The sequence below is a fragment of the Theropithecus gelada genome, chromosome 1, assembly GCF_003255815.1.
Source record: "Theropithecus gelada isolate Dixy chromosome 1, Tgel_1.0, whole genome shotgun sequence".
Lineage (NCBI taxonomy): Eukaryota > Metazoa > Chordata > Mammalia > Primates > Cercopithecidae > Theropithecus > Theropithecus gelada.
The window spans coordinates 163,321,828-163,345,818 of record NC_037668.1 but is presented as its reverse complement, the minus strand read 5'-3'; the positions used below and the strand labels follow the sequence as shown (position 1 = coordinate 163,345,818).

At 38.2% G+C, this 23,991-nt stretch overlaps 1 protein-coding gene and 1 non-coding gene across 4 annotated transcripts in view; one reads left to right on the top strand and one right to left on the bottom strand.

Moving 5' to 3' along the window:
• Positions 1-23,991, top strand: part of PPP1R12B (protein phosphatase 1 regulatory subunit 12B) — a 242,776-nt gene that overhangs the window by 51,881 nt on the left and 166,904 nt on the right. For all 3 annotated transcript variants that reach the window (XM_025384571.1, XM_025384570.1, XM_025384572.1), the window contains exons 2-3: positions 17,691-17,821; positions 23,575-23,693. In XM_025384571.1, coding sequence (XP_025240356.1) covers positions 17,691-17,821; positions 23,575-23,693 — 250 coding nt within the window. The remainder of the gene's footprint in view (positions 1-17,690; positions 17,822-23,574; positions 23,694-23,991) is intronic.
• LOC112615441 lies at positions 11,350-11,453 on the bottom strand. Its single transcript, XR_003117363.1, has one exon. It is a non-coding gene; the product is annotated as a U6 spliceosomal RNA (small nuclear RNA).

Sequence of the window (23,991 nt, the reverse complement as noted above, 5' to 3'; positions counted from 1 at the left end):
AGGTTGCCCAAGTAACTCTGTTTTAGTTAGAATCCTGACTAGCTGAGAAAGCATACTTCTCTCAATGGCCTTGGTGAAGCCTTTTGATGATTAACTACTTCCTTAAGAGTTTTAGAGCAGGCTCAGAAAAGGGCTTTCATTCTGTTAACTTCTTGCTTTTTGCTATATACATTGTTATATTGGTAGAAATTTCACATTTCATTATTTTATTTCCTTTTCCCCTCACTACTAAACACAGATTTTTTTTTTTGTAAATTCAGGTGGGAGATGAGCTTTTGAATCTCTAAAAGCTAGTGTTGTGATGATCAGTGTGTGGATTCTAAGATATCTGCTACCAACTAATAATAGTACCAAGACAAACTCTGGATGCTCACTGGATATGCCTGGGGATGGATATTAACATGGTCAATTTTACTCAAAATAGGATGTTAGAAATTATTTTCATATTTAATTATATTCACATTTGTCATATAACTAGGAGATTTTTTTTTCTTTTCTTTTCTTTTCTTTTCTTTTGAAAGGGTCTCGCTCTGTCACCTACGGCTGGAGTGTAGTGGTGTGTACATGGCTTACTGCAGCCTTGTTCTCCTGGGCCTAAGCGATCCCTCTGCCTTAGCCTCCTGTGTAGCTGGGGCCACAGGCATGTGTTAGCATGCCCAGAGAATTTTTTAATTTTTTGTAGAGACGAGGTCTCATTTTGTTGTCCAAGCTGGTCTCAAACAATCCTCCCTCCTTGCCTTCCTAAAATGCTGGGGTTACAGGTGTGAGCCACCGCACCTGGCCTGATTTCTTTCTTTTTTTTTTTTTTTGAGATGCAGTCTAGCTCTTTCGCCCAGGCTGGAGTGCAATGGCGCGATCTTGGCTCACTGCAAGCTCTGCCTCCTGGGTTCAAGCCATTCTCCTGCCTCAGCCTCCTGAGTCGCTGGGACTATAGACACCCACCACCGTGCCCGGCTAATTTTTTGTATTTTTAGTAGAGATGGGATTTCACTGTGTTAGCCAGGATGGTCTCGATCTCCTGACCTTGTGATTTGCCCAACTCGGCCTCCCAAAGTGCTGGGATTACAGGTGTGAGCCACTGTGCTCGGCCGATGTGTTTTTCCTTGATGATGGGTTAAAAAGATCTTATTTCATTTATTTTTTATAATTTCAACTTTAGATTCAGGGGGTACATGTACAAGTTTGTTACATGAGTATATCGTGTGATGCTGAAGTTTGGGATATGACTGATCCCATCACCCAGTTAGTGAGTATAGTACCCAACAGTTAGTTTTTCATCCCTGGCCCCTCTCCCTTTCTCTCTCCCTCCCTCCCCACTCTAGTAGTCCCCAGTGTCTACTGTTGCCATCTTTATGCCCATGAATACCCAATGTTTAGCTCGCACTTATAAGTGAGAACATGGAGAATTTGGTTTTCTGTTCCTGTGTTAATTTACTTAGGATAATGGCTTCCAGCTGCATCCATGTTGCTGGAAAGGACATGATTTTGTTCCTTTTTATGGCACATAACTAGGAGATTTCTATCCTCGTTATTAATGTATTAGCTTGTTTTCTGTATTGTTAATATCATTAAGCAAATACATTCTTTGTGTGTGTAGAGCACTATTCTGGGCTCTGGGGATACTACTTACATACTTACAAGGAGTCTTGCAGAGAATTTGACCTATCAAAGATAACTACAATAAAATCCAATATACTACAATAGGTAATGGGAAACTGGTGGTAGTGGCTAGTATCTGCTAGGATGAGAAGAATAATCAAGGCAGGCTTCATAGAGAAGGTAATGTTTAAACTAAGTCTTTCAGACCACGTAGAAGCTCTAAGCAGGAAAATGCATTCCAGGCAGAGGAAACAGCATGTGAGTGTGGCACACTTGCAGAATTGTTAGAGATTGTTATGGAAATGGTTTATAATAGCTAACAGCAATATGCACGAGCAGTTAAGTTGTGCCAGACACTGTTCCAACTGCTGTGCCCGTACAAAGTTATGTAATCTTCATAATAATACTGAGAAATAAATACTACTGTTATTTCCATTTTATAGATGGGGTAACTGAGGCAGAAAGAAGTTAAGTAACTAATACAAGGTCTTATAGCTATTAAGTTCCACAGCTGACATTTGAATTCAAACTTTCTGGCCAATGCACTAAATTGGGGTCAGCAAACTATAGCTCATGGGCCAAATCCTGCTCACTGCTTGTTTTTGTACAACCTATAAGCCAAAAATAGTTTTGCATTTTTAATTAGCTGAAAAAGAAGTAAAATATTTTGTGATATGTGAAACTTACATGAAATTCAGATTTTTAGTATCCATGAAATTTTACTGGAACCTAGCTATAGTCATTGGTTTAGTACTGTCTATAGCTGCTTTTAAATTATAATGACAGAGTTGAATGTTTGCAAGAGACTATGATCTGCAAAGCATAAAGTACTTCTTTCTTTTTTCTCTTTTTTCTTCTTGTTTTTTTAGAGACAGGGTCAGGCTCTGTCACCCATGCTGGAGTATAATGGCACAATCATACTTCACTGCAGTTTTGACCTCCTGGGTTTAAGCAATTTTTTCATCTCAGCCTCCTGAGTAGCTAGGACTACAGTTATGCACCACCATGCCTGGTTAATTTTAATTTTTTTTTTTTTTTTTTTTTTGTAGATACAGGTTCTCGCCATGTTGCTCAGGCTGGTCTTGAACTCCTGGCCTCAAGCAATTCATTCACCTTGGTCTCTCAAATAAAGTACTTTCTATTTGGCTCTTTACAGAGAAAGTTTGCTGTAAATCAATGCACTCTACTGCCTCACAGTATATTTTGTTTTATTAATTAACACGAAGAATATCATACGTTAATAGCAATACTTGGAGTTATGTACTAGTTATCTTTTTAAAAGTCTCTTTTCTTATTTGTCATCTTGTGTCCTCACATCAACCCTGAAATTAAAAAAAGGTTAAATTTGGTGTTTCTCTTGTATAGCTAGGAAACTTAGCTGTGGAAAGATTAGGATGGGCTGTGACATGAAAGTCAGACTCTTTTGCCTGTACAGCATCTTATAACATCTTCCATTCTGTTCTGAAATTTCTCCTCTACTTCTGTCCTACATACACAGTTGTTCAGAGTTTGGGCTTGAGGACACTCTATAAATGAGACATTTGAGACAGATTGAAAGCAAGGTAACACACACTCTTTCCTTAACCTTTGGTGCCTCTGCGAGAGCATCTGAAATTTTCTGTCTTGGCAAGCTTCACTTAAGTCTGAGCACCCTGCCAGCGAAGTGCTCCAGCAGGCTGGGATTTGATTGCAGATAAGTAAGCATTTACCGTCAAAGGAGACAGGGGGCGTTTCTCATTTTCATTTCCATAAAGGGATGCCATTGCTTTGCCAGGCTGTGTGGAATGTCTTTGCCTTAACAGTGAATCTTGAGTCCCTTTCAGGTTTTTACCTGTCCATATTCTACTTTTGGAACATGAGGTTTCTACCTTTCTGCTATTCCTGATATTTTCCTTGGCTTAGGAATGCCTTCTCTTACCAACCAAATCACAGAAGCTTTTCTTGTTACCTTGGTACTACCACTAAGCTAGTCAGGGAGAGTGGAATCTAACTCTTCTATTTGTGACCTCAAGGGATGTTTGTGTTATTTATTGGTTTGTATTTTTCATTCTACTTCCCTTCTTCTAGGACGTAGCAGTCTGAGGTTTCAACTATAGGCCATGTTTTGTTGTATCATTGTGCTTGATGCTTTCAGGAAAAAAACAAGTTATTTAGATTTCTAAAGTCTTAATCTCTAGTGTGTTCTGTTTTCAGCCTCAGTAGTGAATTTACATTATCAGATATCCAAAATTGATTATACCCAGATTTGGACTGTTAAGGCCTAGCAGAAACAAGGTGCAGCTTTAAGAGAGGTCAACTATGTTTCTGCTCATAGCCAGCATTTCCTTGGCCTCAGACAATGCTTAGGTCAGAGCAATGTAGAAAAACAATTCTCTGTCCAAGGAGTCAGATGCCTGAGAGATGCAACTCAAACACCTACAATGAGGGGTAACATATACAGACATTTGTCAAAATTTAATGAATGTATACTTAATATTTATGCTTTTTACTATATGTAAATTTTACTTCAAAAGAAAAATAATACTGTAAAGAGGTATTGAACTCTAGTTTATAGTGAAGTATTTGGAGAAATTATTACTAATGTCTGAAATGGGATGAATGGATGAAGGGATGCATACATGACAAAGCAAGTACAACATTAATGGTGGACGATAGCTTGTGTGGGTATATGCGGTGGGGTGGGTCACTGTGAACTTCTTTCAACTTTTCTGTGTTTGAACATCTTCATAATAAAATTGTTTGGGAAAATAAGTAAAGGGGATGGGCAGGTAATATAAATTAATAAAGCAGGCTTGGTATAACACAGTAGAGAGAGATGGGGCCTAGGGCACTGAGAAATGCATGTTCTGCCTAAAGAAGGCGGCTGCCACTCAACTCCAACCAGTTGTTGCTTTGTGGGAATCTGGCCCCAGTGTTGTAAGGTAATCTAATTTTTTAAAAGGAGTTTCAAATATAGAATTTTTGTGTGCAAAAAAATCTTTAATTTTAAAATACCATATGGGCCAAACAGTCTATTTTTGATTTACCAACTCATTTTCTATTCCAAAGATTTCAATTTTCGAGAAGAAATTGGGGGTGTCCTCTGAGTTGTAAAGTTACCATTGTTATCACTAACACGTGCCTTTAAAGAGATTTCAGCTGTAGCAGAGACCTTATACTGTAACCTCAATTCCCCTGTTGTGTGGGCTGCTGTACAGTAATGCCTTGCCAGGCCCATGCCATGGTATTCATGACACTGACCCAACCAGGACTTTGCTGTGGGGCAGGGAACAGCTGTGAGGCTGGGCTGGTTGGCACTGATTTCTCTAGGCTCACTTTAGGATTATTTAATATGGAAAGGGCAACGGTACTTGTTAGTTTGCTGCTCAAATATAGTTCCTGAGTGTAAGTCACTTAGGCTTTAAGAGAAATTAGCACTAGTTGGGAATCAGAAACAGAAAAGACTTCTAAGACTTCCTTATATTCCCTGTTTTGTCTAAGTGGTGTCACAATTCACCCACAGTCCTAAGCTCTTAACAATCTCCATGTTATCCTTTCTCACCACTGACATTCTAATAAGTGACCCCGTTCAGTTCATTCTACCTCAGGGGTACTTCTCAAATCCATGTCCTCCCCAATGTCTTAGCTGCCAGTACCTTACTTCAAGACCTCATCCTCTCTAGCCTGGATTACAATTTCCTCACTGGTGTCTCTCATGAGTTTTCCCTTCCAGTGGTTCAATCTTCATATTCCCACTGTAATTATCATTCTAAGATACAATTCTGATAGTATCACTCTCTGGTTTAAAAACCTCAATACCTCCCTGTTGTCTTCAGGATAAAGGTGAGTGAAACTCTTTATCATGGATGGGATATAGGGACCTTCATGACTGTCAACGTACCCTACCAGCCACAATTCCCTCTATTTTCCATTAGCCTATAGGGTAAAGTTCCAATTTCTCAGTATGGCAAATGAAGCCCTACTTAAATTTCTATGCATGTCCCCACCCCTTTCTTAGTCTATGCATGCATAGAATTCTCACTATTCCAAAAAATGGACATTTTCTCTCTCCTCCCGACCTTTGCCTATGTTATTCTTTTTGCTTTAGATCTCTTCATTTGCTGCTGTTTCAGTGTTCTCTTTCTTCTTTATAACTCAAATAATTATTTTTATTTTTATTTTTTAAATTTTTATTATTTTTTTCAGATGGAGTCTCACTGTGTCGCCCAGGCTGGAGTGCAGTGGTGCGTCTTGGCTCACTGCAACTCCACCTCCCAGCTTCAAGTGGTTCTCCTGCCTCAGCCTCCTGAGTAGCTGGGACTACAGGCGTGTGCCACCACACCCGACTAATTTTTTGTATTTTTTTAGTAGAGACTGGGTTTCGCTGTGTTAGCCAGGATGGTCTCGATCTCCTGACCTTATGATCTGCCCACCTTGGCCTCCCAAAGTGCTGGGATTACAGGCGTGAGCCACCGCACCCAGCCCAAATAATGTTTATACTGGGAGATTTTTCCTGTCACTCCTGGACCAAGTTAGCAACTTCGTACTCTGCACTACAACACTTTGTACTTATCTCTCATTTTATATTAGTGATTATTTCTGTTGCATTGTATCATTTACATGTCTCTTTCCACCACTAAATGGTAAAGTCTTAATCATTTTTTATTACTGCATCTCCACCTGAGGACCATGTCTGGCATAGTACAGGCCTTAGTAAATATTTGTTATGTGAATAAATGGAAATGCACATTACAGTCAGGGAACACTGATTACTGGGACAAATTCTTAACCTGTTCTTTGGTAATGTGAGTCAGTGTCAGATCCAGAACTTTATCTTCTTAGATTTTCTGCTTGTGCTAACTATTAGACTTGATGGACCCTCAGCAGCCAGTGACTCTTATGGTAAAACGCAGTCTAAAGCCCCTCAACTTCCTTTACCAGCTATAGGAGTCAGCTATAGGAGCCCTGGCCCATTGTTTTTCCTTTCCTCTAATCCTAGCTTTAATTAACTTTCATCTCTTATGAATGAAACCTGACTGTGATTTGTTTACATGTACAGGAACTTACATAGAGCTCATATTTATATTTAAGTATAACATTACTTATGTAGAACTATATTTATGTTTAAGTATATCGTTTTTGCTCTTGTGTAGAAAGGAGGGTCCCTTGTTAACTCTGGAGGTTATACAAGGGTAATATAATAATAGCAGCTAACACATAACATTTAACTGTGTGCCAGGCACGAAGTGTTTTTATGTACATTAGCTCATTTAATCCTAATTGTAGCCCCATGAAGTAGTTCTTATGATTGGTATGATAATTTAACAGATGAAGAACCTGAAGCAGACGAAATAACTTGTTCCGAGAACACAAAACTACTTAACTGGTAGACCTGGGATTTAAACTCAGGAAGTCTTACTTCATAGTCTGTGCTCTTAACTGTATACTGTACTGCGTAGGGTTATTTAACTGCTTTCTCTCATGTCTTCTACCATGTAGTACTCTACCTCTGGGAGGACATGACAATAAGTGTTATGGACTGATAATATATTATTAGCTTTGACTATATAAAACTCAATGAAAATATGCTGGGAAAAATAATAACCTTTTATTTAATATCTCCTTTTAGGGATAATATTTGGTGTGCTGATTTATACTTTCTGCAGATTTAAACTGCCTGTAATTTCTTTGTGGCATTCACTCCTTACTCAACTCAGATCCCAGAATTGCCTTCCTTCTTTTCCCTGGACTTACTTAATAGCTATGGAGCATTGCCCATGCTGTAGCTTTCAGGCTGTGCTCTTGTGGCTTGTGAAACACTTGTTTATGGGCACAGAGTGATCTGGAGTTAAATAGAAAAATCCCTCTCCATGGGACAACAATTTACTGTACATGCCAACTTGGCAGCAGGGTAGACCATTGGGGGGCTGTGATTTAGACAGGTAGCCAGGATAGGAAGGAGGTTTCTAATCCAGACTCATGCTAATAAACAGAGTGGTAACCAAAGCAATTTAATGAGATCTTTGTGTTTTGCATTTAATCTAGTTAGGAGTAACCAACCTAAATTGACCAATTGGCCACATTCCTCATATAAAATTTTTGGAGGTGTAGACTAATATCAGTTAACACTGTATATACTGAAATAAAACTATTTTTAGGGAGATGGTATTAAGCATTGAAAATGTTCCATGAAGCAAGTAGTTTCTTGACCCTGGCCATGAACTCTATTTCGGACACCTCTAAATTGGTAGATAGAAAGCATTTAGGTGGTTCTGTGACTGAATATATGACCTTAAATAAGAATCATTTAACTTTTCCAAGGCTGAGTTTCTTATCTGTAACATGAAAAGTCCTAATGCTTATCTCTCTAGCTTCCATATTCTTTTTTTCCTTTACTGCTTTGTTATAATAGACTTTTTCCAAGGAATGTCTTTGATCAAGTCTGTAAAGGTGTATCATTCCATTACTTAGTGTGTCTTAGCTCTTATGTGCAGAATTTGTAAGAAGGCAATTTCAACAGGACTTTCTTATATTCAAGTGTCAGAGTTACTCAGCTATCTCACCTTTGATCTGAAAGAAAGTCATACTTGGGATTTTTATCACAATTAGTAGGCCACATTTATTCCTCAAAATTATAATTATCAGTGAGTAACAAAGTAGAGATTTGGAGACTGGAACATACAACTTCTGTTTGAAGATGACTCATGAGCTTTGAGAAAATGCAGATTTCATTTTCTGATCTCATTCTTCATCTTCTTTCTCCTCAACTTTCAAAAAACATGATTTGATGATAAGAGATCAGACATGTATAACCATAGTGCAAAAGTTGCCAAATTGTGAGACAGCCGAATGAGTTTTTCTTCATTTAGGTGAATAAAAGCATGGGGAATAGAGAAGATTGAGGGAAAAGTTATTTGAAGCGAAGTGCTTGTTAGAATCCAAAATGAACACATTTTTGACACGTAAGTACTGTTAACCCTTAGGCAATATGATGCTTGCTCTTACTTGAAGGAAGATGTTCTTTGGTCCCAACTTGTAAGCATTTGCAGTCTTGAGGTAATATGCCAGTTTACTGAGAACAAAATCTTAATCAGTATGACACTTCATGGAAAATTCTTTACTTCTGCTCTCTTGGCTGTCTCTCTTGACAGGGTACAGTTCTGTGTCCAGAGTCTGCCTGATCACTGAGTACATAATCAGATATAGTTCTCACCATTTGAGAGCCAAACTGTCTCTGCCAATGGGGTTATGAGTCTTTCACACAGTACAGACAGTTGCTGGGGTCACCTGTCATATTGGAGCGGACTGCTGTGATGATTCCTACTTAAGCAATAGTTATATTATATCATGATTGGAATGAAGAGACAGGTACTTGGAAGGACTGACTCAAGCTCTGGATCAGTCAATCTTAACTACTAATAGGTTAAAGCCTTCATGTAGTGAAGATCCGATGGTGGAGATTGCCAGATTTACTGAGTCCTTTATCACCTTTAATTTATTTGTACCACTGGCCGTCTGTATCTGTGGATTCTGCATCCATGGATTCAACCAACTGCAGATTGAAAATATTTGGGAAAAATGAAAAATAAAAATTTAATATTAATACAAATAATACAAACAAAAAGTATAGTATAATGACTATTTACATAGTATTTACATTATTTTAGGCATTTTGGGTAATCTAGAGATGATATAAAGTATTTGAAAGGACGTGCATGGGTTATATGCAAATACTATACCATTTTATTTAAGGAACTTGACCCTCAGTGGATTTTGGTATCTGCAGGGAGTCTTGCAACCAGTTCTCTATGGATACTGAGGGACAGCTGTATAATTTCTTGGCATATGATTTCTTGGCCGCCTAGTTGGGACAAGGGGACTTTGAACTTAGAAATGTTGGGTTTCACAGGGACCTCATCAATCAGTATTTCTATCCCAGTTTCAGTCCTCAGCCAGAATACCTTCAGTAAAATGCCTCATGTGAGAACCATGATTAGTTCTTTCAGGGTTTTGCTATTTGAGCCAGAGATTGGTTAAACAGTTTCTAAAACTTTCTACTTAATGTAGTTGTCTTTTAAAAAGTCGTATGATAAATTTATTGATCACTTTTCATCTGTCAAAGAAGGGATCAGTTACAGCTGTGATTTTCAGTTATTAGTAAGGATTGAGGATATGGCAGACTCTCTAGGTCCTGATTCCCTATTCTATGGCAAGTTTATTAGTTTCCTGTGGCTTCTGCAGCAAATTAATACAAACTTGGTGGCCTAAAACAAAATTATTCAATCATTCTTCCACAGTTCTGGAGGCCAGAAGTTTAAAATCAAGGTGTTATCAGGGCCGTACTCCCTCTGGTATATATATACATTATATGTATATACCATATTTTACTTATCCATTCACCCATCAATGGGCTCTTCAGTTTCTTCCACATTGTAGCTGTTGTGAATAAGGCTGCTGTGAACATGGGTGTACACATACCTCTTTGAGAGACCCTGCTTTCAATTATGACTATTATTATTTCTTTCTTTTTTTTTTTTTTTTTTTTGAGACAGAGTCTCGTTCTGTCCCCCAGGCTGGAGTACAGTCTCTGCTCACTGGAACCTCTACCTCCTGGGATCAAGCAATTCTTGTGCCTCAGCCTCCTGAGTAGCTGGGATTATAGGCGCATGCCACCACACATGGCTAATGTTTTGTATTTTCAGTAGAGACAAAGTTTCGCCATGTTGCCCAGGCTGGTCCTGAACTCCTGAGATCAGGCAGTCCACTCGCCTCAACCTACCGAAGTGCTAGGATTACAGGCATGAGCCATTATGACAGGCATCAATTATTTTGAGTATATACCCAGAAGAATCCTATTTTTGAATAGAAAATAGAAATGGTAAGTCTATTTTTAATTTTTTGAGGAACTTCCATACTGTTTTCCATAGAGGGTATACCATTTTACATTCCCCTGAGCAGTGCACAAGGATTTTAATTCCTTGCCAACACTTTTTTTTTTTTTTTGAGATGGAGTCTTCCTCTGTCACCAGGCTGGAGAGTAGTGGCGCGATCTTGGCTCACTGCAACCTCCGCCTCCTGGGTTCAAGCGATTCCCCTGCCTCAGCCTCCCAAGTAGCTGGGACTACAGGCACACACCACCACGCCCAGCTAATTTTTTGTATTTTAGTAGAGATGGGGTTTCACCATGTTGGCTAGGATGGTCTCAATCTCCTGATCTCATGATCCGCCCACCTTGGCCTCCCAAAGTGCTGAGATTACAGGTGTGACCCATCTTGCCCAGCCAGCACTTTAAAAATATTTCCTTGCATGCTAAAATTTTATTTTTATATTTTATTATTTATTTTTAGAGACAGGTCTTGAGTGTTGCCCAGGCTTGAGTGCAGTGGTGCTATCATAGCTCACTGCAGCCTCGATCACCTGGGCTCAAGCGATCCTCCCTCCTTAGCCTCCCAAATAACTGGGACTACAGACTTATTTTGGTTTTTTGATAATAGCCATCCTAATAGGTATAAGGTGCTATCTCATTGTAGTTTTGATTTTCATTTCCCTAATGATTAGTGACATTGAGCATTTTTTCATGTGCTCATTGGCCATTTGTATATCTTTGGAGACGTGTCCATTCAAATCTTTTTTGCCCATATTTGAATCTGGTTGTTTATTTTTTGTTGTTGAGTTTTAGGATTTCTCGATATATTCTGGCTATTAATCCCTTAATAGATATATGATTTGCAAATTTAAAAAAATTATTACATACATATATTTTTGCTTATAAAAAATATGGAATGCTTCATGAATTTGCTTGTCATCCTTACATAGGGGCCATGCCAATCTCTGTATTGTTCCAATTGTAATATATATACTACCGAAGTGAGCACTGATTTGCAAATAATTTTCTCCCACTCTATGGACTGCCTTTTTACTCTTTCGGTAGTGTTTTTTGGTATACTCCCTCAACAATTTTGTCCACATGATTTGTTGAAATCAAGGAAAGCGTGGGCTGAAAAATCCAAACAAGTAGGTGTTAGGCTGCACTAAGCCCAGCTTCTAGTGTAACATATGCCCAGACACCTGGAGCTGGGTTTTATGGGGAAGAGTTGTTCTTAGGCCAAGGCAGGTAGTATTCGTGATATTCTGAGACACAACAGCAAGGTCAGCTCTGAAAGCTGGCACTTGCTGCTGGCAACAGTTGCAGGCTATTTTGGGAACCGAGGAGGCTTTGTTTTGTGAGGCCTTCTCTGCACTGCCAGATTTAACCCTGGCCCTGATTGATCATCAGCCACTTTTGCTTTTGATATGAAGAGAGCAATATCAGGTACAGTAGTGAGATCACAGTGCTCTTTCCCCAGATTATTGATAAAATCAAGTATTTTTCCTTGGAGATTATCATTGCCAGACAAATGTGACATGCTGATGTTAGGAAGCTTTAATTTATTACCTGGCAGTTTTTCTAAATAGTTCCTTTATACTAGTAATTAAGTTATATCTCTATTTCTTAAGGAGCTTAGAACATGTTGTTACTTTAGTAAATTTTGATATGTCTTCAGGAATGCAAAATAGGAGGAAATGGCTTAAACTACATCAGAAGGAATCTAAGTCAAATGCAAAGAATTTCCCCATTATCATGGGTAACATCAAAAGCTTGTTTAGCCTGCTTCCCAAGAAAAGGAAAGACCTATCTCTCTGGAAGGTTTAGCATAGCGCTGTGTAGAGGCATGATGTTGAAGTTCATGTCCCTGGACACAGTTTTGTAAGTGGGCGAATCTGCTCATCTACCATGCTTCAGTTGTGAATGAGTCAGCAGCGCAGCTGCAGATGGAGTGGACAGAAGGGCATCTAAATTTAGTCGTTATTCACTGGAGAAGATTTTCAGGAACTATGTGTCTCTCATCCATGCTTTAGTCTCTTATCCATGCTTTAGTCATACTCCTTCTTCTGGAGGCAAACAAACAAACAAACAAACAAACAAAAAACAAAACCAGAGAGAGAGCAAGAGAACAGTTATTCCAAGTTGCTTAATGAGAGTGAGTGTCCTACAACTCTTGATTGGTCTTACCTACAAGGATGATTCTCTTCCACCTTAACTGGGTGCATACTATTTTATTCATATAGCTCCTGAATTTAAGAACCCATGGGATTCTGAACATTAGAGAGGGAATTTTCTGCAGTTAGACTTACAAACAAGCTCCAGAATCTTGCTAGTTCAAAGACATTTTTAACCAAACTACTTTCCTCCTGTAAGGTACTGGGGGTGGGGAGGGCTGTGATCAGTGAGGAATAAGTACTTTTTGAGTTTGTTTTTTTTTTTCCCCCTTGAGGCAGTTGCTGTGTGTTACACTGTTGCCTTAACAACAACAAAGTCAGGAACAATTCCAAGGGCTTATCTCCTTTAATCTTTACAAAACCTTATAAGGTAGGTGGTACTCCCAATACTATAGATGAGTACATATGCTTATAGTTAGGTTAGATACCCCACTGTGGGTTGTATGCATCAGCAGAGCTGGTATGCAAGCCCTGGTCTGTCTGACTCCGAAGCTGGTGCTTTTATTTATTTTACAAATAGAGATGGGGTCTCACTGTGTTGCACAGGTTCTCCTGGACTCAAGCGATCCTCCCACCTCGGCCTCTCAAATTGCTGGGACTACAGGTGTGAGCCACCATGCCTAGCCAAAACTGTTTTAAACAATATACCATCCTTCACTTTGTGGAGGGTATGGGGAATGGTTTAGACAGTTGGCCTCCTTTATTTTCTCTAAGATGGTTCTTCACAGATTGATGATCGCTAAATTACATTTTTAGAGTAGGCTAGTTTTGTTGTTGTAACTTCCTTACAGTGTCATTCCCATAAAATTTTGTATCAAACTGGCTGTAGTGGCATGTAGCTGTAGTCCCAGCTACTTGGAAGGCTGAGACAGAGGCTTTTTGAGCCCAAGAGTTAATGACTAGCCCTGGCAACAGAGCGAGACCCTGTCTCAGAAATTTTTTTGTATCAAGGATTTGCGATTTATAAGACACAATATCACAAAATTTGAAAGAAGAGAACTGAAGTAGTGATGAGGTGAAGGAGATTAAGAAAAGGAAAGAAGTAAGAGGGGAGGAAAGAGAAAAGATAAGTTTTCTCCCATTTGATACCTGGACTAGCTGGACTTATTTTAGGGCCTCTGGAATGTGGCTGCTGTTGTCTTTAAAGGCCAAAGAATGATCTTGAAAACATTGGCTTCTAAAAGTCTGCTTGATAGTGGTGTGGACATTAGAGCTAAGTTTTTAGATTGTTCTTTCAGAGCCAAAGAAATTTTGCAACCCAGCAAGAAGCAATTGACCCAGCTGTCCTGGCCTACACAGGTTTAGACGGCACATTTGGCCTTCTTGATATAGGAGTATTACTAAGGGCAAAGAGTGTTTTTAGCACAACCTTTAAAATACTTTTTTATTCTTGGACTTCAGTACCTTTTTGAAAGTGTCCTCTTCCATTTTTTTTACTTAAAAATGCTTATTTACAAAAAAGAAAAATAAAATAAAAATGTTTATTTACAGTTTTTAGTGAGGTACTCTGCGAGAAGTTGGCTAGACCTTGCCATATGGGATTGCAAATGGGCAGACATACAATATATGACCAATTTAGTGATAAGCATACTTATGAACTATTTGTAAATATGAATAATTATTAAACATTTTACATGGTAAAGAATGGGATATACTTGTGGAAGTTGATAAATCTAAGAAAACATCATAGAAGAAATATAATTTCTGGAGCTGCTGTTGAAAACTAGACCACTATGAATACTGGCTATAAAAGTCAGATAGGCCAGAAGGTCAGATTGGAGGAATATATTATATAGCATCAAATCAAACCTAGATTGGCATTTTTAGCTAATCTCAGTAACTGTAAAAGAAGTATCAAATATTTTGGGAAAAAAATAACAAAGATGCTGTTTGTAACCAAGTTATCTAATTAAATTTTCATCTAAATGAAATCACCCTTTTTTCATTCATCCCCTTCTAGGCAGGATTGATATGAGGTTTATCTCTGAAGGGAGTTCCTGTAAGTTCTCTTGGTATGATATGTACTACATAAGTCCTGTAGTTACAAGGGCCCTCTAGAGTTCTAACTTTAATTCTTTCCACAGTAATCTTTTGCCATTTAAATAGTTCATTATCACCATGAAATATCTTTTGGTATGTTTGATTAAAGACAGTGGTTATCAAACTGATCTCAGGATTCCTTTATACTTAAAAAATCATTTAGGACTCCCAAAATTTAACCAGGACTTTGTTTGTATTGATTATTATATGTTACTGAGAAATTTTTAAAACATGTAGTTATTAAATATGTACTTATTAAGTCATTTAAAGCAACAATGACGCTGTTTACGTGTTAATATAAATGACATAATTAAAAATAATGATATTGTTTTACGTTTTTACAAATTTATTTTAATGTCTGTATTCAATCTGTTGTGATATATTATTTTGATGAAAGTATATAAAATGTGGCCTCTCAAAGGGAGAGGGAGGACCATTTAATAGTCTGTTCAGACAATTGTAGATGTTTTTCTTGGATATTATACCAAACTCCAACAAGGGATGGTTTGTTTCTTTTTCTTTTTCTTTTTTGAGACAGACTCTCTGTGACCCAGGCTGGAGTGCAGTGGTGCCATCCTGGCTCACTACAACCTCTGCCTCCTGGGTTCAAGTGATTCTTATTCCTCAGCTTCCTGAGTAGCTGAGATGCACCACCATACCTGCCTAGTTTTTGTATTTTTAGTAGAGATGAGGTTTCACCATGTTGGCTAGGCTGGTCTCAAACTCCTGACCTTAGGTGATCCACCTACCCCGGCCTCCAAAGTGCTGGGATTACAGGCATGAGCCACCACACCCAACCTGATAGTTTCTTAAATGTAAGTTTTGGAAATGGTAGTTTAAGACATGAGTTTCTTAAATGTCCGTGCAGTGTGGAAACTGAAACCATATCAATGGACTTTTCTTACTCTCTTACATTAAAACGCATTAGTCTAACTTGTACTTTAAATGAATCTTTTACTTCATGCGTGATTTTCTAACACCATGCATTTGTTTATTTGGAAAATATAGGTTGATTGAGTTATAGAGATCTTACAAATCTAAATACATTTCATTATATAATATCAACAAATCAGATTTGTTGATAGACAGACAGACCTTATCAGAAAAGTGAATACTGGGAAGCTGTCAAGCTCATGGTGGTAGCTGTTTCCGGAATTCTTATCTTCACTTGGATGGTCGAATTTTGTTGCAACACATACTGATTATTTTCTCTGGAGTGACAGGCTTACTTTGTTCATTTTCAAGTCTGAATTATCACAATTTGTTGGTTATTCTTTTGAGTAAAAATGGTGTTATTTTGATTTTAAAAAGTGGCTAGTTCATCTCACACCTGAAGCAGATGCACAAGTGGTGTGTTTTTATTTTTATTTTTGTAAAATAAAATAGGTCTTTCCCTGTCACCCAGGCTGGACAGCAGTGATCACAGCTCACTGCAGCCTCGACCTCCCAGGCCTAAGTCATCCTCCCACCTTAGCCTGCCAAGTAGCTGGGACTACACGTGCATGCCACCATGCCTGGCTAATTTTTAATGTTTTTGTAGAGATGGGGTCTGTGTTGCTCAGGCTGGTCTTGAACTCCTGGGCTCAAGCATTCCTACTGCCTCAGCCTCTCGAAGTGTTGGGATTATAGGCATGAGTTACTATGCCTGGCCTTAGGTGCTTTTTCCTAGAATCAACCATCATACCTCAAAATACAGCAGAAGTGCTTTAAGTATACTTTCCATTTTCTCACACAGAATATTAAAAAATTTCTACTGCTTTTTCAAGGTTATTCTTAAGTGAAACTGGCTTTCTTTTTTATTTTTTTAACTGTATGTGGTGGGGAAGAATATAGTGCCTGCTGGTAGTTTTTGATGCCATTGTCTTGCTTCATGCTAAGGCACCAGCAGTTTTACTCACCATTGCTTTTGCATCATTAGTGTAAATGTCAATACAATGAAAATGCAAGTAATGTCTTAATATTATTATGAAAATCCTTTGATTTGGATAATTCTACCTGAGCTGAAGTTTTAGCCTTGTTTTTTAAAGGAGGGGATTAAAAGGCAAGTTTTAAAAAGGGAGTCTCATTTGTTTCTTGGTCCTGAATTATCCCAATGGTTTTGTAACCATCGAAGCCTTGATAATGATTACCATTTTCACATGTGGACCTTCTACCACATTTTTATTCTGTAGCTATGTCAAGACCTTTTGGTTTTTTTAGATCTCATTGCTGTTCGTGACTGTTTCTTTTAGTCTTATGGTAAGCCTAAAGCCTTTATTCAAAAAGTTTCTGCTGTCTCCTAATTGCTGCCATGAAATGAGCAGATGAGACTCCTAATCATCCATAACTGCAAGCATACTTTGCCATAGTGTTTGAAGCCATTCAGAAAATACATGAAAATACATTTTTTCTGTTTGAAATGATCACCCTACCATTTCTCACCAAAGCAAGGTTTATTTAGCAATTCTAGAGTCGTAAACTACAACTTCCCACTGAGAAAAACTGCATTTGATCCTGTGTGATTTTTTCTTTTTTAAATGAATGAATGAATGAATTTTTTTATAATAGAGACAGGGTCTCACTTTGTTACCCAGGCTGGTCTCAAACTCCTGGCTTCAGGCAATCCTCTGATTATTTTCTTTTAAAATTAATAAGCATCTGCGACAAATAGGTGGCAGTGAAATAAAATAAAATTCATATACAAATCAGTGTTTTGTGACATGCTTTCCTTTTCATAATGATGAAACAGCTTATTCATTTATAGCACTTTAGAAATCACTTTCATAATTAATCCTAATAATACTATAAATAAGATTAAGTATCATTATACGTGAAACTGTGTTTCACAGTTGAGATATTAAGGCATAGAGACATTTAAGGAGCTTGTATAAGATCACAAAGCCTAGAAGTCATGCTCTGGAGACAGAATGGAAGAAATAGAAATTAATGTATTATTAGAATTGCTGGGCATTGTCAATGCCCAGAGCAGCGTCTGGCACATAGTGGAACCCAGTGAATACTTGTCGAATGAATGAACGGACTTTTCTTTTCAGGCATGTATTGATGAAAATTTGGACATGGTGAAGTTTCTGGTGGAGAACAGAGCCAATGTAAACCAGCAAGACAACGAAGGCTGGACACCCCTTCATGCAGCAGCTTCCTGTGGCTATCTCAACATAGCAGAGTGAGTGAGCCTCTGTGTGTGTGGCTTTGCAGTATTGGTAGGAATAGCCTTCATTACTCCTCTATTCTTAGGAATTTGAATTTTATAAATAATTATAGTCTCTCTTTATTACAGATTACAAAAGCAGAAAGTTGAATTATCTTTAAGACATAACTAATACAATGTTTTGTAAAGCTGCTAAATCCATAGTTTTTTGGTTGAAACTTTTTGTTTGCTTCTATTTGCAGGTAATTTATATTTGCTGGGATATGCAGAGGTGGCTGTTCCACTGTCTGGGTTCACTTTCTGAACAACTCTAGCTGGGCATGTATATAGGCAGGCCTGGAGATTTTTTTCTGGATTCTTTGTAAACCTGTTTCATTGTTTTTTTTGTTTTCTTTTTTAATCAGTGCTTAGTACAAATGAAGGTAAAAAATGCCTAGCATACCAGTCATAGCACTCATGTAGTTAATAGCAGAAGAATGAGCCTAAACATATGGAACAAAGGAAAGGTGGGCACTGGCATGTGTTCTCCACATTAGTTGAATGGGAATGTTTAATAAGATACATTAGGAGGTACTATCTCCAGGACAACTAGTTTCCCCTCCCGTGGGTAGAGGAATCCTGACCATGTGGTACCTGAGATATAAGAGGCACTGAATAAATATCTGTTGTTTGAAGGAATGATCGGGGAGTTTAGTTTTAAACAAGGAAGAGACTTTGGCAGTCGAAACATCTTTAAAATGAGGCAGTTGAGCATATTCTAGATGAGGGTAAATTTATATTGTTAAGGTAAATTCCCTAAATAAAATCATGATATTCTATGCTCCTTTGAAAATCAGATTGCTTGTTTGAAGGCCCTTTTCAATAATATGAGTAGAACTCCATTACATTTCTCCTGTTCAGGAAACAGCAGGGAGAATTTTGTTGGCAGCTCTGTAGAGGCCTAAGAATGACTTCCCACAGAATCTGATTTGCCCAGGTTTCCTAAGGGAGAGTCTGAGTTGCTAGGTTTGCTGCTGACCCAGGGATGCTCAGTGGGAGAAGTTAGACAAAGGGAGAGTCAGAGCCAGAGAAACTTTAGGCAGCAGTACTGGTGTTTGACTGGGCTACTTGTTCTAAAAAGTGGATGACTGGGTTGGCCCCAAAGCAACCAGAAATAAACAGTGCAGTTTTCTTCACTCTTGATTCCTCCCTCTGTTCCAATTTAGTAAAAATCAGTAACCTCTTCATCCCCTAGGTTGCCCATTTTCAGAGTCTAACAGGAAGGAGGGCTCTTATTCTCAGTCTTATCCAATAACGCCAGAATTCTGATGCCTAAGAGTTGAGGTGATTTTACTTAAAACATTTATTTAAGAAACATTTATAGAACATGTTGGCCTTTCAATTGCTATTTGTTCAGGTGGCACGCTTGTGATATTTGAGCTACCAAATCTCATTACATTCAAGGATTCAATTTTTTCCTAAGTTTTTTTCTTTCACTTTTCTAAGGAGAGCACATGCTTAGAATTAGGATCACTTGTGCTGGCATTATCCTCCTGTGTGTGAAGCTAAGTACAGAGAATGATTGTAATTGCTTTTTTTTTTTTTTTACAGTGATTTCTTTAATTCATCCTTATGAACAAATATAATTCTTCTGGAAGTAAGTTTAAAATGTAACAATCTCTAGCTCAGACAAATATTACCTTGTATGAAATAAATCTGTGAGAGCTACTATTTCCTAAGACAAATTATTACAAATTAAACTTGGAAGTATGACCAGGAGAGAGGTGATCTAGACCAGAATACATTGCAGAGGTGAGGTGGTGGTAGAGATGGCCTTCTTTATTTTATTTTTCACTATACATATCATTATTAGACAGGTTTTGACTTTACTGTCATTTATTTATTTGCAGTATGTAGCTTTTATATATATATATATATACACACACACACACACACACATACATACAAACACAATGGAAAAAAAAATTGTACTATTCATTTTGGTTGCTTTACCTCAGGGCCAATGGAGAATGTTTTAAATAAGATCAGTCCCTGATCATCTCATCGTTTTTATTTTTGTATCTGAAAGATCTTAGACTTTATGCTCTTATTCCCAGAATCATTAGGAACTCTAAATTTCAAGGGAGTAGAAATGAATAAAGGCAAACTGGCTTTCTAGGAAGAATCCAAGTACTTTCTATTTCATGTTTCATGATGATCTTTTTGTCTCAGTATGTTGCATCAAAAGGAGGGAGCTTCAGAGGCTTTTTTCCTCATTTTAAAATGAGTTCAGACTCAATGCTAGTTAGCTGGGTGTTTTTACATTTTTATTATGAATAATGTTTAACTTAGAAGCAGCGGATTGACCCAAACATACCGCATTTGGCTTTATAGTTTATTGAGATGCTAATTTATTCTCAGTTTTTGAACATATTTCATTTTCTTTCTTCCTCCCTTAGAATAGTAGCATAAAGACCTTGTACTGGTGTTGAGTTAGGAAGGATAAGAAGGCTTTATTTTCTAGGGGCATATTTATTGAGCTATGAGCCTTTGGGCAACTGTAAGGATTCTCAGAGATAAAGTAGAAATTACTTCATAGGTTGATATTTATTCTTGTCCAGGTAAAGGTAAAACTAAAGAGGTTTTTAACTTTTTTTTTCCCCCTAAAACTGGAGAAAATGGAAAAACAGAGAGCCAGATTACTTTCTAAAAATTCATCTTCTTGATTGTAGAACATGGGAAAAGCAGGGTCCTGTATACCCAAGTGACATTATGCCTGATCCAGTAGGGATGGAATAGACGTCAGAGTAGAGTGGTTACATATTTCATGTAGTTCAAGCAATGTTTATGGAATGCCAAGAGAAAAAAGCAAGTGTCAGATACCATGGCGATGATAATAGTGAGGAAGACCCAGTTGTTGCTATGAACCAAAACGTATCTGAGACAGGTTTCAATCAATTTGGAGGTTTATTTTACCAAGGTTAAAGACGTGCACCCAGGAGACAGATCTGTGCCTTTCCCCAAAGATCAAGTTGAGAACTTCAATACTTAAAAGGGAAAAGCAGCCTGGAGGGGAAAAGGGGAGGGCATGGTCACATTCCTGAATTCACAAAGAAAGGAGCGGGTAGGGAAATAGTCAATTAAATGTTCATCTCATGCCCAGTAAATCTCACTTTACGTAAGATAAGGTGAACATAGAGGTGAACGTAGAACCTGTAGAGATATTTAACTTTTTATCTATAGCTATCTGCTTAGGAACAAAAGGTAAGGCAGCTTCTTGCATGAGTCAACTTTCAGCTTAATTTTTTTTTCTTTTGGCATAGTGAAATTAGGGTCCCAAGTTTTTATTTTCCTTTCACATTGCATTCAAGTAGCTTTCAGTCTGATGGAACGGTTGCATCGAGGTACAGTGTAAGTCATGACCGAGGTCTAGAATTAGTGTTTGTTGGGGAGGAGAAGAAGAAGGATGGGGTTAAAGGAAGGAAAGAGGGAATTCAGTGTGTGAGAACAGGCAAAGCTTTCATGAAGGCAAAAGCATTTTAAATGAACTTTGAAAGAAGTGAAAGGTTTCTAGAAGGGAAAAGAGAAGGGAGAGAGTTCCACCTAGTTGGAAGAAACAAGCTGTGGAAGAGAGCTGGGTGAGAGTTGATGTGTTTGGGAACAGTAAGTGGTTTAGTTTAATTATAGAGTACAGGGTACACTTCAATCCAGGAAACATTTGTTGAGTGCTTACTATGTGTATTATTTGCATTTTGATATTTCAGGGTTGGGGAGGTGTAGCTGAATATTCCTTTGGCCTAAGGGAGAGGAATCAGAAGAGAGGAGCTATTGAATATGTGGAAATGAAGGGTAATTTATGAATGGAATACTAGGACTTGATAGAATTAAGAATACAAATAGAGGGAGTTAGTTTTGGAATTGAGTAAGGTCTGTCTTCCTCTGAGACTGTAAGGGAAAGAAGGAGATGGTTAAAAGTCAGGTGAATTGTGAAGGCCTTTGAGCTTCATACATGTAGAATGGATCTATAAATTAACAAACATTTGTTGAGGCCCTATTATACCAGGTACTAGGCACCGAGAAAGCAAAAACATGGTCTTACTCTCTATTGATTCTTTTCCCTCTACCAACTTTTTTTTTTTTTTTTTGAGACAGAGTCTTGCTCTGTCACCCAGGCTGATCTTGGCTCACTGCAACCTCCGCCACCTGGGTTCGCATGATTCTTGTGCCTCAGCCTCCTGAGTAGCTGAGACTACAGGTATCTGCCACCATGCCTGGCTAAGTTTTATATTTTTAGTAGAGACGGGTTTCACCATGTTGGTCAGGCTTGTCTCAAACTCCTGGCCTCAAGTGATCTGCCCACCTCAGCCTCCCAAAGGATTATAGGGGTGAGCCACTGCGTTTGGCCCCCTCTGCCAGTTCTTTGAATGCAGTGGCCAGTGGCCATATATTATCTCTCTCTCTCTTTTTTTGTAATCTCCTACAGTGTCTAAAATGTGGTTCCTATGGCTGGGTGCAGTGGCTCACACCTGTAATCCCAGCACTTTGGGAGGCCGAGGCAGGCAGATCATGAGGTCAGGAGTTGGAGACCAGCCTGACCAATATGGTGAAACCCCGTCTCTACTAAAAATACAAAAATTAGCCGGGCATGGTGTCACGCACCTGTAATCCCAGCTAATCAGGAGGCTGAGGCGGGGGAATTGCTTGAACCCAAGAGGCGGAGGTTGCAGTGAGCCGAGATTGCACCACTGCACTCCAGCCTGGGCGAGAGAGCAAGACTCTGTCTCAAAAAAAAAAAAAAAAAAAAAAAAAGGGTTTCTTGAATATAGTAGGGGACCAGTAAATGTTTATTGAATTGTTGAATGGATTGAAGTCTAATCTGAATTATTTTTCTTTTTCCTTTAAATACTTCTGAGTATTTGATAGAGCTCCTAGCATTATTAGGGTTCTCACTGGCCCAAAAGTGACTTGATCTAGAGAAAAGATGAACTAGATTTAAAGTCAAGACTGGGGCTGTACCCTCTGCCACTTGCCTGCTATGTGATTTTGAGAAAATTACTTAATATGTATGAACCTCAATTTGTTAAAGTCATGGTAATAATACCCACATTGCCTGCTTCCTAATGTTGCCTAAGACTTATGATATAATTTTATGTGCTAAGACTTATGATATAATTTTACTTGAAAGTACTTTGAAAATCAAAAAGGATCTATGTAAGGTATTGAATTATCAGACCTTTCTTCTTCAGAATCAAGTCTTCTATTTAGATTTAGAATTTAGTTACTTAACATTTTAATATTTCTTCTTAAATAATTTAGTTTCGTCTTAGAGTAAAGGAAGATTTCATGTGGATGTCTGGTTGATAGGAGACTTTTGTGGAGGCATAATTTAGGCAGATTTATACAAATTTTAATGGACACTTTATTCTTTTATTTTCACACCCACAGCACTACTTAATAAGCTCCAATGTGGCACTGGGAAAGTTTAAGGCTACATGCCTTTTTTATGTTACTTAGAAATTCTCTTGCCATCCACTGGGAGTGAGAGGATGGGAGTTAGTAATATAAGTGTGAAAGGAATCTTGTTTGTTGGCATTGCTGTAGTGAGGAAATAGGGAAGCCTTTAGTCTTAATTACTGAAGTTTAAGGCACGTAGAAACTAATAATGGAATGTCTTAACTGAGACCATATTTTAAACTCAGAGACTTCTCTGTGTATTCAATGCCAGATGCATGAGTAACATTTATATTAGATTGACATAAAATATTGATCCTGGATCTTATCTACAACAGGTATTTCATTAATCACGGAGCCAGTGTAGGTATTGTCAACAGTGAAGGTGAAGTTCCCTCTGACCTTGCAGAAGAGCCAGCCATGAAGGATCTTCTTCTGGAGCAAGTAAAGAAGCAAGGTAACCTCATGGATTGGAGGGGGCCAGGAAAGACTCTCAAACACTGCCATTTACAGAAAATAATCCATTTGCTGTGTAGAGCATTTCACTGTCATATCACAGGAGAGGATTTGATCTGTCTGCACTGCATTAATCATTAATCCAGCATCAAGTATCCTCATAATAACTCACACAAGAGTAGGCCAGATGCCAAAAGGATGACTAATCATTCCTTGTTTTTGCCATTCAGAGGTTGCATACCCATTATACAATTAAGAGTGACCTGATGAGGAGTGTGAACATTTCTTACTGTGTGTAT